Consider the following 22,853-nt stretch of genomic DNA (forward strand, 5'->3'; position numbering starts at 1 on the left):
GGTACAAAGGTGGTCTTTCATAGACAGCACCTCAAATATACCAGTAAAAGTCATTATCACTCCAACATATAAAACATGGTGCACACTGTAAGAAAAAATAAAATCTATTGACTGAAAGGGTTGCGTTTTTTTTAAGACATTTTCCCAGACAATTTTTAAAGCTATGGCTAACTCATTCACACTGACATTCGTAGAAGAAACAGTGAATTAACTTTTTTTTCTTAAACCCAGAACAAGTCTGAAAACTGACTTAAGTTATTAGAAAAGCTGGCAGGAAAAAAAAAAACCAACAAAACTTATAAACAGCTAAAGAGAGTGTGCTCAAAAAGACGATACAAAGTAACTATTTGCATCCACAACATCAAGGGAACAAAACAGACAATCCATGCAATTTACATAGTACCTGAGAAGCTACACCTATCACTGAAAGTTATAGAAAAGGAGATTAAAATGAGGAATCAAAGCAAGTAGTCCTGGCCACATCACACTTTAGAAATTTCCATATAATATAATAATTTTATTGCTGAATGCACAGAAATTATTACATTGAATCAAATGAATGATGTATCAAATCCAGTAAGAAACTAGAGGAACTTCTTTAATTATATTAATTTAAATATTTAATTTGGTAATCTGAGCATCCAAAATTTGCTCCGAAACTTCAACAGCTAAAGCTGACGAGCCCCAAAACACAAGTTTGTAATTACTTAAACACTACTAACATTCTACAAAAAGCTTTGTGGCTTTAGCAGACTTCTGGACCTCCCCATACTTCATCCCATTAGCAGGCTCCCTTCCCACTGCTCTATTTAAAGATCGCCTGAAACCTTCTCTTCCCTCCGACAGAAGCCTCACACACGTACCCCTACTCTGCACCAGCGCTTCTCTTTCCAGAGTGTCAACTGTTGGTCCTTATCCATTTCCATTCCCTCACGAGCCAGAATAGGGAGCCATTATTCATCGTTTTACATAATAAAAGAGCCGATGAAATTGAATGGTGAGGATGCAGATTAAAAAAAACAAAACCCACCAAAAACCTACAAACACACCAAAAACCTACAAACACACCAAAAACCTACAAACACACCAAAAACCTACAAACACACCAAAAACCTACAAACTATGCAATTCATTTTCATAGGATATTCTAGAAGTCAAATGAGTATTTTCTAATATTTAAGCTTTATGGAAGTAAAGACCCTGAAGATCTTACACAACTATTAAACACAAAGATGCACATACAGTCTGAGGTTTATGGACCTTCTGCACCAGACAGCCAAAACCTGAGAGATGACATGAGTTTCACCACACACAATAACCATCCTGTTCCCAGAACTTTTCTTAAAGCAACTGATCCCATCCACTCTGAGAGATGGAGTGAGGGGAGAGGCATCTTGGACCAGCCCCATTACATACAGTTTTGCAGACTTACATTTAATGTATTTAAGATTCTCAAATAATGTTTTGTGGCAAGTCACTTAACCAGATATCTCTTGCAGCATTCAATATAGAAGATGGCTGCATGACATCCTCCCTCAAATAACGATACAGGGTTTTCTACATCCCATACATGACAGACACTTCTACAAAGTGATCCAAACCTCATACATTCTTCAAGCTTCCCCAAATCACCAATCTTCACACTTATGCCTCATTTCACAGTTATAGCATGAAACATGCAAACATGCTATGTCTACGTTTTTAGGGCATAGAAATATCCGAATTGCTTTGAAATTTTATTATTAGAGAGTTGCTTTCATGAGTCTCAATAATTCTCTAACGCTTGGACTCCTATATCCCTGGCTCAACCTCATTTCATGCTGTTTGTCTTGATGAACTAGAAAGCTCTCAAAGTTTGATGCATACATATAATAACCAGAAAGCACCCAAAGGCTTTATGATTAAATTCCAGCAAAGGTGAAGAATTATCAGCACACGGAAGACAGACAGCTTCAATACACAAGAAATGAACTCAGCAGATGAAGAATCCTCCTCATAAATACATTGTTTTTGAACTGACAGTTGGGTAAGGTTTGGCCGTCTTTGCTGAAGACGTTAAATGGTTAAAAAGCAGTCACAATGACAGTGGCTAGCCATAAGGGAGGGAACGAAGGACTGAATTATTTAAGTGGGGAAAAAAGAGACGAGAGAGAACACATCCAAAAAGGTAAGAGATGAACACGAACACCAGAGCTGACCCAGCCCAGCATTTCACTGGCACGGTGCGGTGTCGTGACGAATACGCCAGACTCCGGCCCTCGGGGCGGCTGCGAGCAGCGCGGGGCGCGGAGCGGTCCCCGGGCAGAGGGGAGGGTGCGGGGCCGCGGGCGGGGCGGGAGGCGGCAGGCCCGGCGGGGCTATCCCGCGCCAGCACGGGGGGACCGAGCACGCATGACAGCGAGTGACCAGCACGCCCGGGCTGCCATCTTCTCCCGACGCCCCGTGTAAACAAGGCACCGTCCCGGCCGCCGCCCCGGGAGGGGCTGCGGGGCCCGACTCGGCAGGCCGCGACCCGGGGGCCGTGTTTACGCCCTGACAGCCGCCGGGAGCCGCCCGGCAGCCCCGGCGCCGCCGCGGCCGGGCGCGGAGCCCCGCGGGCAGGCGGCCGAGGGAGGGCAGGGGGGGGGGGCCCGGCCCAACGGCCGCTTTTCGGCACCCAGCCCCGCGCGAAACCGAAAGTGCAGCCGGGGCGGTGGGAGGCAGGCAGGCAGGCAGGCAGGCAGGGAGCTGCCGGGGCTACCCCCGCAGCCTCCAGCCCGGGGCCGCTCCCGGGACGGGCCGGTCCCGTGAACCCCTGGCAGGGCGGCCGCCTGCTCGCCTCTTCCCTCTCTCCCTCACAGGCTCTGTCAGCGCCCACAGTCCCGCCCGCCGCGGCGGCGGGAGCCGGCGCCGCGCCCTTACCGTGCCCGTACGCCCGGAGGCCGCGTCCGTCGCCCGCCCGGCCCGGGAGCAGGAGGCGGTGGGCGCCGCCCGGGCAGAGCCAGACCCAGCGCCGGCGCCGGAGCCAGGGCCGGAGCCGCCCCGCGGCGGGAGGGGCGGGCGCAGCGGCGCAACCTGCCCGGCCCGGCCCGGCCCGGCCCCCCCGCCGCGCAGCGCCCGCCGCGCCGCCGCCTCTGCACATGCTCGCGCCGCTCGGCGCGCGGGGGCGCTGTGGGCATGCGCGGCCGCCGCGCGCCTGCGCGAGGGCCCGGCGGGGCCGTTAGGGAGCGGGTCCCGCCGCGTGCGCGGGGCTGCGGGGCGGGCGGGCGGGGCGCGAGGCGCCGCGAGGGGGGGGCTGCGGCGCGCGCGGCGGGCGGGGCCCTCATGCGCGGCCCCGGCTCCAGCGCGGGGCTGGGCCGCGGCCTGCGCCCCGGGGCTGCTGCCCGGCCTGTGGTGCTGCCTGTGGTGCTGCCCCGGGGCGGCGTTACCGCCCGCAGGCGGCTGTGGTGCCTCGAGGGAGCAGAACGGACTTCAGCAAGTGGCCGACCGAGCAGTGCTGGAATGCCAGCGCCGTTTCCTTCAGTCACAGCCATCGGTTGTAGAGCACCTCGTTTTTTAAATGAGCTACGTTTGTAATGCTGCATTTGTTAGTCCCTTGTCAATATGAGACACATCACGGCCAGAACTGGCCCACAAACCGATTTCATCCTGCGACTGGGTTGATCTGGCCTGGTCTGGGGGTTTTAGGGTAGAATTTAGTCTTCTCCTTTACAAGTGCTGGGCATGAAACGATTATACTTTTCCTTGTGTTTCACAGTAATAAACCGAAGAGCTTCAGCTGAACAGGAGGCATTACGTGTTCATAACAGAGAAAAAAAAAACAACCAAACAAACCAACCACATTGCCAAGGAGGCCTTTAACATCGCAGAGCCGTTTGGCCGAATGGCACTCCGGACTGAAGGTTTGCTGCTCAGACTGAAGGTTTGCTGCTCAGACTGAAGGTTTGCTGCTCAGACCGATCGGAGCCTCCTTGTGCCTGTACATCGTACAAGTCTGACACAGTTCTTTATCACAGGAGCCGCCCGAGCGCGGGGCAGCAGCACAGAGATGTGCAGAGCCACGCACACACCCCTTGCCTGCACCAGCCATGCAAAAGCATTTCTCTGCTACCTCAGTTTCCATCTAACCATCCATCTACTGCTCTCTCGGCATCTCCTCCTCCAAGTCTGATTTCCAGTCCTCAGTTTCTGCCTTAGGCACATCACCACCCACTGCTCTGCAGGTCTGGCTCCTGTTCCTTTATGCATTTGAACAGACTTATGTCTTTCCTCTGCATCTTCGGGGTATCAGCTTCCTTGGCTAAGGAACAAAGATCTTTCAGGAATCTTTGCGCCCTAAAATCTGACCAGATTTCGTAGGTTACGATGTACAAATGGCAGCTTTCTGGGATATGTAACATGGGCAGTTACTTTTCCTAGTAATGGGACAGACAGCTCCCTGACTATAAAGGTACCCCTAAAAATATCAGGCCTCTGCCTTGAAGCATGGAAACATTGGAGATTCTTTCCTTCCAAAAACATGTCAGGCAACATTAATAATAGATGGTACTACCAGCAGCTTCTTATGTAAGTGGCCACTACTGAGGCGTAAACTTAAACTTGGCTGGCACTCTGCAATAAAGCACACCTCATAGCAAAACCGAGGTCTTACCACACATTAAGCTTGCCAGACATTTAAGAACTCATACACTTGAATGTTGTTAATTACAGAATTTGCTACTAGTTAAGCAACATGAAATTCCAGTTGTCTGTCTGATCTTTAAAACATGAGATAAAACTTGTAGATCTTTTATCTTTAAAAGGAAGTATCAAACTACACGGGGAAAAATAATTTATTAACAAGATAGCTGACATCCATGTTGCTGCGAGAAATTACAGAATAGTGTTCAGTGTTTACACATTAGATAATGTAACTATTTTAATGTTCCAGCATGCAAATAGTATCAACAAAGGTGTAAAGTTAAAAGCTCATAGACAGTGGATGAAGGGAGCTCACATTCTGTAGGCCTTGGGCTTAGATCAGAAATAGCAGCTGACGATATAAAGTAAATGAACGAAAAGAGCAGGTCAAGAAAAGGATAGGAAAAGGGAGGAAAATCTATTCTAGGGTTCCTGGCAAAAAATGCCTTCTTACAGAATGGAAATAAGTCTTACTGGGTGGGAGCTTTAGCCCTCAATACCTGTTCTTTAGCAGCCTGACAGACCCAAGTGCTGTCAGCTTTGGAATTAGTCCTGACTTGACATGCTCACTCCTTTAGTTATTTATTTCCTTCTTCTTATTTCCATGGCTCCAAGTAAAAATTCAGAAAAAGGAGAAAACCTCTTGCCACGATCCTTTTCACAGAGGAGCAGACAGCTGCTTTCAAAACACAGGCCCACAGTCAGTTGATCAAAAGCCATATAAACCAAAGCAGCTTTGTACATCTAGTGTGTCCAGTTCTGGAGCCCCCAACATAAGAAGGACATGGGGCTCATGGAGGAAGTCCAGAGAAGGGCCACAAAGACCATCAGAGAGCCACAGTGCCCCTCCTACAAGAACAGGCTGAGAGAGTTGGACTGTTCAGCCTGGAGAAGAGAAGGCTCTGGGGAGACCTTAGAGCACCTTCCAGTACCTGAAGGGGCTGCAGGAAAGCTGGGGAGGGGCTTTTTACAAGGACTTGTAGTGAGAGGACAAGAGGAATGGATCAAAACTGGAAGAGGATAGATTTACGTTAGACATTAGAAGGAAATTCTTTAGTGTGAGGGTGGTGAGACACTGGAACAGGTTGTCCAGGGAAGTTGTGGAAGCCCCTTCCCTGGAAGCATTCAAGACCAGGTTGGATGGGGCTTTAAGCATCCCGGTCTAGTGGGAGGTGTTCCTGCCCATGCAGGGGGGTTGGGACTAGATGATCTTTAAGGTCGCTTCCAACTCAAACCATTCTGTGATTCTACGATCTCAGTAGCTCATTCATGGAGTCACTGGGCATGGGGTGACATGGCACTTAGGGGTGCTCTAAATATGGACTTTAAGTGGTCCTTTCTGTAATATTCCTTTTCCTGCCACCTGGGCTATGCAGACATCTGTCTATTCAGTTTTTCTCTACTGTTTGGATGCCACAGGACAAATGTTTCTGCACTTCTTAATCTAGTTCATCTATGCCACTTCCAGTTCTCACTTTTTCTTCTAATGAGCAGAGCTGTGCAGCCATGTTCAGTGGAAGTTCAGCAGCTCCTCTCCGGGAGAGAGTCACAGCAAATGCAGAGACCTGTGCTTCTCTGCAGACACAAACAGCACTGCTTTGAGGTTATCACAATGGCATCTCCATCTCTTTCCCTGCTGCTGGTTTTTTTTTTTATTGTTTTGGGATTGTTTTTTTTGGGTTGGGTTTTTTAAATTCGACTAGATTAACTCTTCATATGGAAAACTGCATTTCTTTTAGGAACAGTTCTTCTTGGTTTACCTTAAGCTAGTTGGAAAGCTATGCTGAAAAAATCTTAAACTTCCAAATAAAATAAAAAAGCAGGGCTACCAAGGGATTTGGATCAGTTCAGCTGGATTATTTTTCAAGTTATATAAGTAATACATCTAAAAAAATAAATAATAAAAAATAGTGTTCCTTTTCACCTACACGAGGCAGACCTGCAGTTAATTCAAAACTGCTATTGCTGGGATACTGCTGTGCAATAACATGGGGTCAGCAGTTCAACAAATGTTTCTCTGCCCCTTCATGCATTAAGAAAGCTGTGGTCCACGTTGCTTTTTAAACATTTGTCCTCAAAAGACTGCAGCCTCTCTAATTCTAGATGCTGAGCTTACTGCTTTTGGTTGTTCAGTTGAAAGGGGAAGGTTACACTGATTCAGACCCAGAAGTATGACCCAGAAGAAATGACCAAAAAATGACCCAGAGGAAATAAGGGAGTGAGGGTCCCACAACCCTTCTGTCAGTCAGACCATTCTGTAAATCATTATTAGTGAAGTAGCAATAACTCTACAGGTGTAATTAGGTTTTTTTGCTTCCTGGGATCAACTTGCAGAACACGCAGACTATTTTGTGAATACTGTCTCTAAAATTATAGTAAAAAATATTGAAAATTTCTAAAATTAAAAAAAATGTCAATATTGGAGGGAGATCTTCAGTACCAGTCCCAGGCAACTACAGGTAGCGATACCGCAAATGCCGAGTACAGAAAGGGCGACAAATGTTCCCCCACATCCTATAATACTTGTGCAAAAGGCACACAAATATGAGAGACAAGTAGTGGATTCAATCCCTGCAACTGCACAGTACTGGTCAAACAACTAATCAGTCCTGGAAAGCATATCGGTATTCACACTTCACAGGGGCAGGCAGCCCATCTCCTGTGGCTGCTCCTGCCCTGCAGAGGGCAAGACACCTTCCCAGCCCCAGGCTGGGGATCACCTTAACTCAGCGTGCACAAGCAATGCTCACCAGCTTTTGGAGTTATTTTTGCAGGGATATGGAACCTAATTTGAAGTCTATAGATATGATGATTCACATAATTCTGATGCCAGTGATAAATACCAGATAAAGGTTCCAGCTGTGAAGAATTCAAGATCCAACAGCTTTGAGACAAAGTTTCAGACTTCTTGCTGCCCCCAAATGCAAGGTTTCTGTGCTATGAAGACACAGGGCTAGTGTCAGCTTAACTAAAATTTACCTAAAGTTCCTATCTACCACTTGATTTTATTCATGCTGTAGGCTACTAAAGCAGCTTATATTTTACAGTAAAGTCCTTTAAATTGCATGTCTAATCCTAATCTTCTCTGAATTCATTCTGTCACCTTTATAGTTTCTCCTTAATGGCATTCAATTTAGAAGAAAATTAAATAAAATCTTAAACCAAAAACCAAACACATACCCTTCTTTCCTTAAAACTAGAATGTTACTTCACCTGTAAAGTAAGCAAGCCCAAGAAGCTTCTCATCCTCAGCATTACAGGGGTTGCAATGCCACTAGTTAAGCAGGAGTTGTGTGAATAGAGCAGGAGAGCAATGCTATGCCTGTCAGGGGCAGGATTTCACCCTTGAATAAATTGATGTTGTTTTTGAGAAAGAAGGAATTATATTAATGGAGAAATAATGGAGAAAAGCCTGTAGCAGTTTGTTGCTGTGTGTTAGATATATTTTTAAAGGCATAGGTTGCAATATTTTAGAGGAAAGAATCTAAGTTAGAATAAGTGTGAAAAAAGACTTTGCCTCGTTTTCACCCCCAAAATATGGGGCAAGGTACGTAGCATTCAGCTTCAGGTGGGGAATTCTTTTCTGTTCTAGATGTTAGTTCTGCTTTTGATGTAGTGCCCTCTTCTGCTTGATACTGTGAGTGCATGTTGCTCAAGGGTTAATTATTCTCAATTAGCTCTCACCGGAGAGTAACATCTCCCAGTAACTACTGAGAAAGAAAATAACCTTATGCAGGAAGAAAGAAGCCAGAATAAGAATTAAATCAAATTATGGGAAGCTGATCCATGAATCTCCACAGACCTCAGGAAGTTAATTTAATTACCAAGAGAGAAAGAGAAAGAGGAAATATGATCATAGTACTTATTATTGTCTCTCCTCTTCTACTTATTTTCTCCTGTAATTTAATTGGTTTGCATCCTACAGTCAATGCTGAACTGAGAAGGCAGAGTACAGGCAGCTAAACTTCCTGAGACAAAGCACAGGAACTGTAGCAATGTATAACACTTTTTCCTAGGCCACAGGCAGAGCTCACACGTTATGAATATTTAAACTAAGGAAAACTATTTCTCTCTAAACAAGCCAGAATTTTAGGTAATTATGAGACACTGAATCTGCACATGAAGCTAATACAAATAATTAACAAACTACATGAAGAAAGGTATGATATTCCACAGAAGCTTTCCATTTGTTTGTTATCCAGGAGCTGTTGAACATGAATTGCAAATAGCATTTCAGAGTTTGCTAAAGCCATCTTTTGAGTGTGGTAAAACGTCAAGAGGAAAGAGGAGAACATTTGCAGATAGCTAAACCACTAAACAAATATTGCAATTTCAACAACCTGTTTGATTACCTGTAGTTCAAGCAAACGGCAAGAACACCTCCAGTACAGAAATATCCAGTTTTAGTCCTTCTTCCCATCCATATAAAGTTGGAGGAGGCACCATCTCCTGCAGCACCCCAAAGAAAAGAGTAAAGATCAGAATGCAGGATAACCCAGTTTCCCACCACAGCGTTTGATGCCTGTTGCTGTGGGGTAGACCTTATTTCTATCATCCCGCACACCTTCCATCTTCTGCAGCAGAAGAGCAGGCCAAGAGCAAAGCAGACAACTAAGAAATACCTTTCCTAAGAGCAGAACTGCCTGTGTGGCAAGAGGGAGCACTCTGTGGAAATGAGCTAATCCACAAGCAACAGACCAAGTGACACTTCCCGTGTCCTTGCACACCAAGTGTCTTCTGAATGCCTTCTGTCCCTGCATGTCTCTCCCTACCCAGTACATGCCTTTGCTCACTGTGCTCTCCCTCCACAGCCCTGATTTGCTCAGTCTTTGGCCTCTTAACCACCAGCAGAGCGGGAACAGCATCTGCAGTAGCTGATCATGGCCACCAAAGTGCTACTCAGCTGCATCATATTATGTGTATTTGCCCATCAGCTGGCAAACACCACAAAATAAGCTACTGATCTCAGTCATCACTCAGCTGGTAGGAACTTTGTGTTCTCCCCACCTCTGGGAAAAGGAAGTTGTGGTTGGCTAGGTGGTTCAAAATTGATGAGGGAGAAAAAGGGACAAACAGGTTGGGGGGGTGAGGAAAGCATAAAGCACAGACTCAGTTCTTCGCTTGGGTTCATTGGGGTTTTGTGGGTTGTTTTCCTTCCAGAAAAAAAGATAGAAAACAGTATTTTATGACAGCAGCAAAGCTTGCTGCACAGGCACAAGAAATCTTTATTTCAGTCCCGGATTTTCCAAATGTTGAGTGCCAAATTGCAGTTTACATTTTTAATTTTTTTTTTTTTTTTTTTAAGTAATTGTCTTACACCTTTAAGAAGCCAGTGAAAGCCGGCCTGGGCCTGGGCCTGCCCGGGCTGGCGCTGGAGGGGTGAAGGGCTGTGCCCCCTGTCCTGCAGGTCCTCTCCGGCTGCAGAGGAGCAACTTGCTGTGTGGACAAACTCAGGAATCTCGAGTTTTCCTCTGAGCTTTGAAGTGTATTGTCAAGAACAAACCTTCCCCCCCACCCCCGCCATCTCCTTGAGGACCGCACGATCTCTGCTCTCTGCTGTGTCCCACTGAAGGAGCCAGTGAAGGAGCTTTCACCCTTTTCTGTGGTTCGTCCCAATCTTTGTGCAGCAACTCAAAAATTCTCTTTTTGGGAGGTGAAGGACAGAAAATATTAATCTGTGTGGTAACTACACTTCATATTAGTGTGACTGATAGAAGTGATCAGTGATGGCTAGGGACCACCTAAACCAGCAAAACAAAGATTTTCTGAGGAAGCAACAAGTCACCCAAGTCACCCTGCAACAAGTCATGCAGTTATCGGCTATTGATTTTGAAGAGCTGCCCTCTGTGAATGGCAAAATATCTCTGTTGTTAATCTAGGATAACCCAGTGCTGAAGCAGATCATGCTGTGCTACGTCATCACAGCTAGAGTTTATAATGCATTCCTAGTTCCTTTGGCTTTCAAGAGTAGTGATTCCCCAACACTGCACAGTTTTAAGTCTCAGCTTAACAGGGTGCTGAGCCATCTCACATAAACTGTAGTATCACCTAGAAAGGTTGGACCAGATGATCCTTGAGGTCCATTCCAACCTGGCATTCCGTGACTCTATAAAAAAGGATCTCTGACATGAAGCATATGTACAGGCTATCCTGGGACTCTTAATATTTTTTTAAATAAGAAAAACTAAAAGCTTTGGAAAGCACACCACAAGTTGTGCTTCAATTCTTCAGACATCTGTTGCCAGGGGCTAATATATTTTGTCATGTACCAGAGCAGTTCCAGAGAGAAAGGGACACTCAGCAAAGCCTACCATTTCAGAAAGCCTACTGCCAGATGCAGACATTAGAAACAGTTTATTTCATGACAATTAGTGAAAATGAGGAAATGAAACATTTAAAAGTATGCATCCATCACAGGGTGTTTAATCTACCAGATAAACAGACTCTCATCCAACAAAATACCAGTCCAAGACTTTTATTCCAGTAGCTTTGTCTACAAAAGTTGCTTTTAATCACAGTGTCTTTAAGCAGAAGGCTGTAGTAGGGCTTTTTGAAGCTCAGAAACCTGATTTTGCCTCTGCATTACTCCAGTTATTCCTAAGAACGTACAAGGGCAATAGGCTGTATTTTTGTTGGAATGCTACTATAATTTGTTTTATGATGGGGAAAGGAGCATGTTTTGCTTTGTGCCATAGGTAGGAAAGTCATAATGCTGTAGTTTCCTTTTCAACATTTTTCCAAAGTTCTGCTTGAACAGAAAGCAGTCAGAAACACCTTCTAACTCACATTTTCTATATACATGGTGTATAATACACCTAATTTGGCCCTCATTTAGAATTACTACCATTCTGTGATGGCTGTAATGCTTTTTAGTCGGTGGGGGTCTCAGTAAAAATGTTGTAGTAGATGCACAGTCATGCACAGGCCCATAGCACAATGGAGGGTTAGAACAGTGTCATGTAAACCCATTATTCATTACAGATTTTTTCCAAATTAAGATAATAATAAGATTGCAATATTTTTTAGAGATTTTGTTCTTTATTAGTCCCTAAGGATCCTTGTCCGTGTGTCCATTAGTCCCTAAGAATCCTGTGGCATAGCCTTCCACAAGGATTTTGCTGGCCCTCTGCAAGCGCTCAGAGAGGAGCTTTACCACAGCCTAAATTGCTCGTGATTTGTAGAAGAGCACTCACTCAAAGCTCCGCGTTGTTATGCCACTGCTGCATGCCACTGCTGAGACAGAACAACACAAAAAGACTTCAGCAAGCTGAATAAGGTTTGGCAGGAACAGGGCCCAGCACCCCCAAGGTAGGAGCTACCACCTTGATCAACGATGATAACCTAAATTGGTGTCATTTTGAACTTCATGCTATAAAGTACACAGTGCTACTACAAATGAGTTTTGTTCTCAAAGTAGAGGCTTAAAAATGTTTACTCCTGGATATTATTGTGTGAGGAAGGGTAAATGTTTATGCAGAAGGAAAATCAGATCTTGTACATCCAGATGTGCTATGCTTACAATTGCAAATCCAAACTTGGGAGCAAACAAGGTTGTTATTTTCCCTGTGACCCCAATTTAAAAATACTAGCAAGTAGTTTTAATAAGATTTTAACTTAGTTAAATCTTCTTACTTACATTTTAACATGGCATATCACAATAATTATGTACCATATTTTGGACCAAAAGTAAGAAAACCATGTACATAACAAGACAACAGAGATCTAGAACGAGTTCACCTGACATGGTTTCAGTTAACTCTACTGCTTCTCTTCACACGTGTATTTATTACATGCTGGGTGGTGCTTTGACAGTTATTACTGGATGCTACTTTCTAGAGCAGAGATATTAATAACAGAAGCGTCTCTAACCAACTGAAATGCTAGTAGGTTGCCTGTTGCAGCAATGAATACTGGTCCTAATGAACAGTGTGTGGTATGACAAACTGCACAACTTCTTTTATGTCTCCAAGGAAGGAAACGAGGTTTCACACAGGAATCAGCTGGTTGATTGCCACTAATATTTCTATTAAACTTTTCAAAGGCTTCAGCACTGCTTACTGGGAAAAAGAAAAAGGATCTGGGTTAGAGGGAGCAACAAGAAGTGATGTTTAAGCAACAGACTTGATTTATCACGTCTTTTTCTTTGCAAACATTCAAAGCACACTGTAAATTTGACTGCAGGTCATCAGTTAAGTAAATTACAGCATGTAAACACTACTGCTGCATAAATCACGCTTATCAGATGGTTTGTGAAAACTTGCTCTACTACCACCAAACAACATTCAATTTCAAGGAATCCTTCATTTATACTTGAGCTGTGTTGCTCAGGTATAAATGAATGCCCCTGTATGCTGGACACATTCCAGTAAGCCTTGCATCTACAAATAGTTACTTGCTTAAATTTAAGCATGAGGTAAACCAATTGTGTTTGCTGAGATTACTGATGTAAGTAGCTTCATAGCTGTGTGAATGTGGGGACAACAGCCACATGCAGTGGAACTGCTGTACTTGGAAAAGAAAAGGGAACAATAGTGTATTCCTACTCAGCTGTGCTCTCAGCATCAATGTGAGGCTTTACCTGAGGATTTCATCCATTACTGCTACTTCTACCCCTTCACCAAATAAACAGTATTTCTTTAAAAAGTTAACTGCATACAGATTTGCCTCTTACATCAACATCTTTTTGCTTATTTTTTTTGCTCTAAATACCTTTAAAAGTATAATTGTTTTAATGCAAACTTAAAGTTAAGGTCCATACCATAAAGAGCTTACAATCAAAACATACAGTAAAAAAAAAAAAAAAAAATCATAGTTCTTTCCTGACTGGGAATGCACAGTGACTCTTGACTTGTGAATTGAAAAAAGTCAGCCAGCAATCTTCCAGCACTAAGTAGTAAAATGCTTTAGAAACCTTTTTACCCTGCAACAAAATCAAATTGGGACTCAGTAAAAGACTCTTTTGTAACCTTGGGATTCTATATTAATAAAAAGTACTTTTTTTTTCCCCTTTTCTTTTTTTCAAAAAGACCCTAAGCAGTTTAAGCAGAATTCAGTGGATCTGTATTCTGGTAGCAGATTCATCTATTTTTCACTTATTTTCAATTTGTTCCATCAAAGGTGCTTGCTACAGCTTGCCTTCCCTCACACTCCCACCCCTTTCTGTTACTGTCTCTGTCTTCATTAATTGAATTGGCTGTATTGGATTTTTGTTTTCTAAGTCAAACTCTGAAATAACAATGCAACCATTTTTAGGGTTGAAAGATGTTAAGAGGGGAAAATATATATATATATTCCTAGCTCTTAACATTTTCTCACTGCATTTATGTGTTCAGAGTGGATTTCTTGGTGACTTATTTTTATATGTTCCAGGAGAATTTCTTGGTAACTTATTTTTCTGATGTGATACCCTTGGGTGTCCTTAGCTTTCACTTTAAGCAAAAGCAACAGCTTTGAGAGGCACATGCTTGCAACTTTTCTTCACGTCTCACCCACATTCATTAAATATCTGTTCCACTTCACACCATTAGTCCTAGTAAAATACAAAAATTCTATTTGGTAGAGGAACATATCTTACACTAGCATTTTGTAAATTATTTATAATTGTGGGGTTGGCTTTGCTTTGACTTTTTTATTATTTTTTTTAGCTTTGAATGCTAAAACAACAGAGTAGAAGACCATGCAGATTAAGAATGTTTGCCTTTTACCACAAGAAGATAAGAGACATTATATCGTTTTATATTGCAATGGATAATGGAATAAGCAAACATTTGCAAAGGGCTCAGAACATAATGGTAAGGTTGTACAAGTGTATTTAGTGCATATGTTTTGAGGATACAATGAAAAATAACTTTCTTTGCTCCGTTTCCTTCTCCTCTTGCACTGGTGCTCCAAGAGTTAGTGTATGAATTTTTAACTAGCAGCAGAAGAAATTTTGAGAATTCCTGATCTGAAAGTGGTGATCAACTTTCAGTGGTTTTTAGCCCAGGTAGTATCTTTTCTAACAAGATTCATGTTCATATTTCAGCCAAACTTTTTATTCCTTCAGGTTTCTATCACCATCTTACCATCCATTTTGGGATGGGGAGTCACAGGGAGCAGCAAAGTAGTTAGAATATTGAGGACAAAGTTTTTTATTCTATAAGGTAGTAAAAACGACTGAGCAAGATCCTAAAAAAATAGTAAGACTATTCTGTTCAGTATTTTTAATTAGCACAGACTAAAAGCGCAGGGAGACTAAATGTGAAAAAATGTCTTAAAAAAAAATATTCCAGCAGATTACAGCTTCCCTGTGTTTACACTGAGGATAACAAGAGATGGGTTTACTTGTATAAGACAATAAATCAGGAGTCCAGTATCTATACCATTTAAATCAGTGTCCAAAGAACACTCTTTGCCTAGAATAAAGTTACAGCCCTTGGGTCTTTATCCACTTTGCATGGGACTAAGATAAATCCATAAATACCCCGTGTAACAACTGATACAGAAAAGTTTTGCTCTCTAACCTCTAAAAGATGCCAGCAATGGTTTCCAAACAGTAAGAAATACTTCAGTAAAGTTATTTTTTGCAGTGTACTTATTGGGAGCAGAAACACAAACTCACCATCAGAGTGCATGTGCAGACTTACCATGTGCTGCAATTCCCACTAACTGAAACAAAAAGAAAAGTGAAGCATGGGAAACCACATGCTGCAATTGCACTGTGTACCTTTAGGGTTCCTTAGCATCTTCTTCAGGTGGCTTCTCCTCCACAGAAACTGAAAATGGGGACAGAACGCCAATGAGAAACATGAGAAACAATTTGTTCAACAACAAATAGTAATTTCCTTTAGTCCAAAGGATCCTTTGGAGTAAAGGGATACAAATTACAAAGTCATAGTACGTATACAGACAGTTTTCCTTTTAGCTTTTTCATTCTAAAAGAGTTTAGAGGCCAAACTTCTAAACTCCTTTGAAAATCTCCATCGTGATCATTTTAACACAATTTTTTCTTTGAAATTATATTGTTATATTGTCCAATAACAATGTAAGAACCTTTATAGCTTCATTGGAACACTGTAAGGTTTATAAATTTTGTATGCTCTGTAATTTTCTTTACAGAAATGTAATTTAAGAAAGTTGTATCTTTCAAATTAAGTCAGCTGTTAAAAAAAAAAGTTACATAATATGAAGCACAAGGGAGAATTTCTTGTTCTTAATGAACTTTACCTCTAGACACTTAGCAGTGCACTGAGCTCAAACCACCCCACAGTCCACCTTAGCAATGCCTATTTCTACTGCATGGCATAGAATTTAAAAATAAAAACTTTCTGCTAGCACTATGACACCAAACACCCATGGTCAGCAGCCACTCTATATCACTTGAGTTCTGCATGCTCTTGCAGCCAGCCAGCCATTAGCACTTTTCAGACACAGAATATTTCAGACCCAGCTGCACTCCTGCACCTTCTGAAGTTTGTCCCAACACCTCAGCATCAACGTCCTGGGTCCTTGAGGATGTGTCAGAAATCTCTGGAGTTGCTGAGGCTACTGCTTCCTTGACACTGTCTAAGTTTTCCTCATGCACAGAAGAAGCTGCAACATCCAAGACTTCACTCACAGTTTCTATGAATCAAATTAGAGAGATAATTGTCTTGTCTTTCCAGTCACCAGCATCAATGAGGATGAGCAGTCAAGGCTCACAAAGCATAAAGTACCTGCCTAATATACATGTCTGAAGTAAATGAAGACAACAGGATCTATCAGATGATTACATTTTATCATGCAAAGAAAAGTTTGCAAGTAGAATTCCAGGGAAAGTCAGACTCTTCCCAACCCTGGGACAGAAAACTATAAACACGAGCTGTTTTCATGCCTTTAGACACAGGTAAGTATTCTCTTACATGTATGTCCTTTTGCAGATACCTTCATTTTATTTTCTGATTTCTATCAAACTATTAATGGTGTGCAAGATACTAAAGGTAAAGTTTCCATGTAAATAATCCTAGTCTGATCAACAGCATAGAACATTACACAGACACTCCACGTAACCTTGCAAAGACATCACAGGTAGTTTTAATGTAGAAATATCCTGACATCAGGCTGAAGGTTCAGGTTGTGATTCCCATGTAGCACGATTGCCAGCTAGCCATTTTTCAATACTCCTTAAGGATAAAGCAATAGGTCTGCATAAAACATCTGCAGTAAGTAATATGCCTGTATACAGATACACTCTACAGGGAGACCAAGCACGTCATCCACCAGTTACGTGTTAGATTTGACTTGAGTAAATTCTCTCACACCGTGTCCTTCTAATCTTCCTATTGATAGTCTCCATCATCACACACCTTAACTGCTCTGCAGGATAGAATTTGCAGGGACTTTGTTGCTTCCAAATTGTGTCCTATACTAAGCTACGTGTGTATTAAATACACCTAACCTAACAGCTTCATTACAAGTTCACTAAGTAACATAAAAAGGAGTTTTGTAGAGCTAGCATCCCATGTCTTTTTCCAAATATCAGCTTGCAACTATTTAAATACAGCATGCCCTGTCATCAACTATTTCACTTTATTTTGCAGAACACTGACTGAATTTTGAAGAAGCAACAGAAAAAAAAAAAAAAAAGAGGAATTGCCACCTTTGTCTTTATAGAAAACATCTATACAATAAAAATAGCACATTTGAAATTCAGAACATTCGATATTTTACAGCTAGCACCACTTGGTATAATGCAATATTTTTGCTATGGTAACAAGCTGCTGGTTTTGAGTTTGCAACATCAAACATTCAGTTTATATTACCAAAACCTTGCTCTCTGGCTTATAGTATCTCATCTTATTAATTTTTTATATATATCTTGTGATGTTTCAGTGTTATAATTTCTTTTGCACTAAGAAGAGTAGATCAGTAAGCAAGTAGAGGGAACAAAATGGACTTTGTGTTTATTTGTCACCTACAGGAATCCCTGTCTTAAAAAGAAACTAAGAGAAGCAACATAGAGCAACAAAATAGGCATTCCTCCCAATGTGACCATCCAGGTCTCTGCAGAGTCACTCCCTATAATATAAACGGTTTGTTGCTACAGGCATCACATTTTGGAAAACTTACGTCTGTACATATGAATAATTGTCCTTGGTTACTGCAGAACATTCCAGCAAGTACTTTTATCCAAGTGGCTTTCATGTCCATTCCTTGAGCACAGATGGCTAGAGTTTTGTAGAAGCCACCTTGCTGGTGGCCCAGCTGAAGTGCTCTCTCAGAGAAGAGAAAGCTGGCAGCAGTGGCTGTCCAAGCACACTTGTCACAGCAGGAGGGGGCATGGCAGCTTGTGCTGGGTCATCCCTTACATCTGTGCCTGGCGGCATTATCTCCCACGAGGATCCAGATTGGCCCGTTCAGATCATTTTGGCATAATTTCTTTGGCCTGTTGCAACTACAGAAATATATCTAAGTGTCTTTTGGTGCTCTGAGCACCATGAAAAAAAGGACCAGTCTCTAACCATGAAAGATATTTTGAGCTTTAATCTGACATACTGAAACAAATCTCAGTGTATTTTTGGTGGCTTGTACACAGTTCAGTCTTGGAACAAACACTCAATCCCACTCACAAGATAAAGTCATTTTTCCCTGTCCTAGGGATTTGCTGTGATTCCAGGGCAACACCAGAGGAATGACTACCAGGCAAGCTGATAATGAGTTCTCTCTCCTTCAGAATGGGGACAGCCACCTGTTGCCTTCCCTGCAGGGAAGAACAGGCATACCCACCCAAGTGCCCTGCAGCCTCTACTGCTGATCAGCTGGTAGCGCAAAGCATTACAAAGTTTAAGAATTTCTCCTTGTTGTTTCCCTGAATATTAAATTAAATCTCAGTGCTATTCCTGCCCTCCCCTCCCCTTTTTTTTTTTTTTTACATTTGCGTGCATTTCCTATTTTGTTCAGTTCAGCTTAATCTCTCACAGTTGTTTGATGTAAAATCCTGCAGTAACACCCTACTTCATAAAAGAGGCTTTAATATATGCCTGGTACAAAGATGACTCATTTTCCATAATCCTTGGAAGATAGATTTTACTTTTCTGTCTGCTCAGTTATTGCAAAGTTGTTAATAAGCCTGTCATGAAACACTACAGCAATAAATATATGTAACTGAAATAACTTCTAACTTTCATTAGCTCAAATATTGAAAAAATTAAGCTTCTTCATTTTCTCAAAAATAGAGTTGTAGAGGAGTTACAGCATCTTAACTGGTTCTATGTGGTTTCCTGAACAAGGATCAGTCTGAAATTCTCAAGTCCCAGTATTTCCCTGTGCAGCAGTAACTACAATACAGTTTCTCCATGTCAGCCTTCTTACAATTTCTACAGGCTTTAACTGAACAAAATAATCTGCATTGTGCAACTGCTTCTCTGCAATGAAGACACACGGTATTTAAGTGCTGTTTGTATTAGTCTTTCACTCAATACCCAGCTGCTTTATTATCGATAGCACACAGTGCTACTTCAGCTCCTTCACACCTTTAACACCCACTTGCAGCATTCCAGTCAAATTGGTCTCAGTCAAATGATGATTCACCCTGACCCATACAACTTAAAATGCCAAAAATGGGAATGCTCTTGATTTTTTTTTTTAGTTTCTTTATATAGTCACAAAAGTGGGGCTGGCTGGTATTTTTTCCTGAATTCTGTAAGAGGGAAAAACCCCCACAGCATTCATCAATAGCACTGGAGTTAATGGTTTCATGCTTTCACTGTTTCACTGAGTGTTTGGTGTGTCACATCACCCCCATCTTAGCAGGATATATTACTCTACAGAATCTATACACTTCTGTTTCATACAAGGCATTATACTGGTAGCTACATCTCAGCCTCTTTGTATAATATCAACTTTTTTTACTTTTTTTTTTTTTCTGAAAAATCGATATTTTCCTTACACTTCTTCACCAGCCATTTGTCAATTTTAAATTTCCCCCTGGGATAAGTAGCTAAGCCCCAGTACCAGTGGCTATAATTTTCTTCAGTTTTGCTAGGCATTTGTATATACTATTGCACTTACAGATCTGAATTAGGAGCTTTAACTTCCTTGTGATTTCAACAAAAGATGATATAAAAGATCTTAAAGCCTCAGAGAAATCAAATTAATGAGATGTACTAACTTGTAGGCACGTGGTAAGGCTTTGCATAATGCATCAACAACTGTTCTGGAAGCATCCTAAGTGATTTTAATATACCCAGGATTTTGAGGACAAACATCCTCAGGCTAGTTAGACCCTTGACATATTTCCACTACACAACCATCAGTACATACCTCAACATCTTCGTAATATCCATTGCTTATATGTAACACTGAACCCTAACAAAAACACTACCTGCTTCTGCCCTGGAGAGCTATAAGCACTCTCAAGTGGTCTTTATCTCCTCTGCTTCATAAGATAACCATTTTGAGAAGAGATATGTCCTTCCAAATAGCACAGGCAGGAGCAGAACACAACCGGGCAGGCACCATCAGCACATTACATATGCACCAAACACAATACCAAACCATTCATGTTATGAAAACACATCTGGTTTGAGTTGAGTGAATACAGGAAAGGAAATTGATTTTACAGATGAAAAGAAACTAATTTTTTGGTTTAAAACTTTTTATTTTAATAATACAGCAGCATGAGGAAGCTCTGGTTGCTTATTAGCACAATATCCAACATCTAGTTTCACCTAGAAATATTATTTTTTTTAGGAAATTATCCCTATCATTTCAGTGGGAAAAAAAAAAAAAAAGCTTCTTCCTGTATAAAGTAGTTATTCCTGCAGTCTTAAAAAGACACAAGTTTTAATCTTAGAAGTGCTACAGTTGCAGCACTGAGAGTGTAAGACCATGTTTCTTTGCGTTCACAATTGAACAGAAAACAGCCCAAATCCAGGGCATTTCTGCATCCTCATGATACTCAATCGAATTGTCTGAATATTAGCGAGCTCAGCATTCCCCCAGCAGAACAGACAAGCACAGTAAACAGGGACTTGCAGGTCCTGTGTTACTGACTCTTCTTTGCTCCAGCCAATAACAAAAAATAAACACCACACACAGATTGACTTTCTCATGCTAATAATAACAATTAAAAAAAATCCAACGAATGTGGATTGAGTTTCAGAACCCAGATCCCATAAATTATCTGAAAAAAATAACTGCTTTCCTCATGCAGGTGAAGCACTTTATCTTTCTTTTAACATGTTACAATAGAAAAAGCTGTCTCTCAGGGAGCAGCACTGAAAGGAAAAGCCCAATTTTTAGATAGGTAGATAGATAGATAGATAGATAGATAGACAGATAGATAGATAGATAGATAGATAGATAGATAGATAGATAGATAGATAGAGTGGAGGCACTCTTGGAATTCAGAATTTTACTACTACAGCAAAAGTTTTACCACCTCTGGCCAGTCAACTCAGCATTGCTGCAAGTGCTCTCCTTGTTCAAAGTGCTTTTGTGTTGAAACTTTAAATATTTTTAGTATCTGTTGATGCCAATTTATAGATGGCTGATACAAATAGCCTGTAGGCATAATTAAACTCGTATGTTATATTTTTTTAATCACATTGGACTTTAAGCTTTTACCTTTTTTATTTTTAAGTGGCTTTGTAAGTAATTTTTCCTTATTTGTAATACACATGGAGAAGATAGCTGTTCCAGGTTTTTAAATGAAAGATACACTCAATTCTTTCCTTGCTCAGGGAGAAGTGGGGGTTTCCCCCCCACCAAAATGGAAGTTTCATAACAAGATTATACAAGATAACCACAGCCTTCTCAGGAATACAGCCTGTTTTTTCCTCTAGTTTTGCATTTCCCTACTAATATATTTGAAAATATCATATTTTGATTCTAATCCTAATACTTTGATTTGTTTAAAAAAGGATATTTTCAGATAGAAACAAAAACAACAACAAAAAAATCTGAAGGGGCACTTGTTTCCTGTGATTTTTACAGATATTTAAAAATACACTTTTCTGAGGGAAGCATTTCACTTAAAGCAGTATCATTCAGGCCATTATTTTTCTTACTTTTTTTAAACAAGTGGAGATGAGACTGGTATCTGTAATGCAGAATGTCAGGTTCACTTACTTTAAAAAAATATTACTTGCAGAAGAATTTGGCTTTATAAAGCTAAAATAATACAAGTTAGCCAGTATAATATAAATGGAATCTGCCTGGAGTGCACAAACCAAAGCTGGAGTACAAAACAGGGCTTTGATATTTCAAGCTGCCTATAACATAACTGATGTTACACGCTAATTCTAATGGAGGGGAAGGGAAAAGTCAAATTTAATTGTGAAAACAGAAACAGTATTTTATTTACAGTCTTTTATAGAACAACTCATACTAGAATGCTATATTTTTGTTTATGTAAAGCTTCTTTAAGGAAAATGGAAGAGAAGTTCCTTAAACAGTGGCTTTTGTCCTAACTCCTGAGGTTTTCATCAGAAGCCACTTGCTACCCAAGGTACAGTTAACTTGGGTTCAGCACTTCCTCCCTCTGCCTGTAGGGGCTCAGACCACCATTAGCCACATCAGCAATGGAAGAGGGCAAAAAAATAATCGACTCCATTTGGCACAAAATAGGCAAAACTGTGCATATGTCCCTGTAAAGTGAATTAGTGCTTCAGGTTTCATTGGCCAGGAAGACCCAGGAAGCTCAGCACAGACAAACATCCCAAGCACCAGGAACGTTACTCAGGACTACAAGAAATGTCCTCTCTCTGCTCACTGGCATTTTATTCAGTGACCATGTAAGATTACAACCAGCTAGAGTAAGTTACCCATTTCTTCAGAAAGGAAATACACTGCACATGTAAACATTCAGCTTAAAAAGGAAAAAATCTGCTAGATGGTTAACCACAGACTAATACCTCTCTCTGACACCGTGCTCAAGCTTCAGACAGGAAAGAAATAAACCTCTCACCTCTACATGCTAAAATGAGGCAGGGACCTAAGGATTATTTAGAAAAGCATGAATTATTTTGCAGTCTGATCAGTTCCTTGGATGCACAGGACAGAAACTAGTGGCTGGTGACTGCAGAAGCCTACACGCTCTCAAGAAATTGTTTGCCCTGGCCTGACCACCCTGTTGTGTGGGCATGTCATGGGGCAGCCTCAGCCTTCCCTATCCAGCAATACCTCCCTAGAGCCCAGGGGTGCAGGGAGTTGTCTCCCTTTGGCATTTCAGCTAT

At 41.7% G+C, this 22,853-nt stretch overlaps 2 protein-coding genes across 7 annotated transcripts in view; both read right to left on the reverse strand.

The window, feature by feature from the left end:
* Positions 1–9,101, reverse strand: part of ELF2 (E74 like ETS transcription factor 2) — a 45,732-nt gene extending 36,631 nt beyond the window's left edge. The window contains exon 1 of one of the 2 annotated variants that reach the window (XM_051619041.1): positions 9,012–9,101. The gene's annotated coding sequence lies outside the window, so the exon portion shown is untranslated. Of the gene's footprint in view, positions 1–2,901; positions 3,088–9,011 lie in introns of those variants that run through there. The other variant, XM_051619040.1, reaches the window with a different exon arrangement.
* Positions 4,794–22,853, reverse strand: part of MGARP (mitochondria localized glutamic acid rich protein) — a 32,565-nt gene continuing 14,505 nt past the window's right edge. The window contains exons 5-8 of one of the 5 annotated variants that reach the window (XR_007889439.1): positions 16,102–16,260; positions 15,365–15,413; positions 9,012–9,108; positions 4,794–6,234 (exon numbers count right to left, since the gene is read on the reverse strand). Coding sequence is in view for 3 of the 5 variants with exons in the window: in XM_051619049.1 (XP_051475009.1) it covers positions 15,367–15,413; positions 16,102–16,260 (206 nt within the window). In the remaining 2 variants the exon portion in view is untranslated. Of the gene's footprint in view, positions 9,109–10,994; positions 12,717–15,364; positions 15,414–16,101; positions 16,261–22,853 lie in introns of those variants that run through there. The other 4 variants (XR_007889438.1, XM_051619049.1, XM_051619050.1 and 1 more) reach the window with 4 other exon arrangements.

This window comes from Apus apus, chromosome 4, assembly GCF_020740795.1.
Source record: "Apus apus isolate bApuApu2 chromosome 4, bApuApu2.pri.cur, whole genome shotgun sequence".
In the NCBI taxonomy this organism is placed as follows: Eukaryota; Metazoa; Chordata; class Aves; order Apodiformes; family Apodidae; genus Apus; species Apus apus.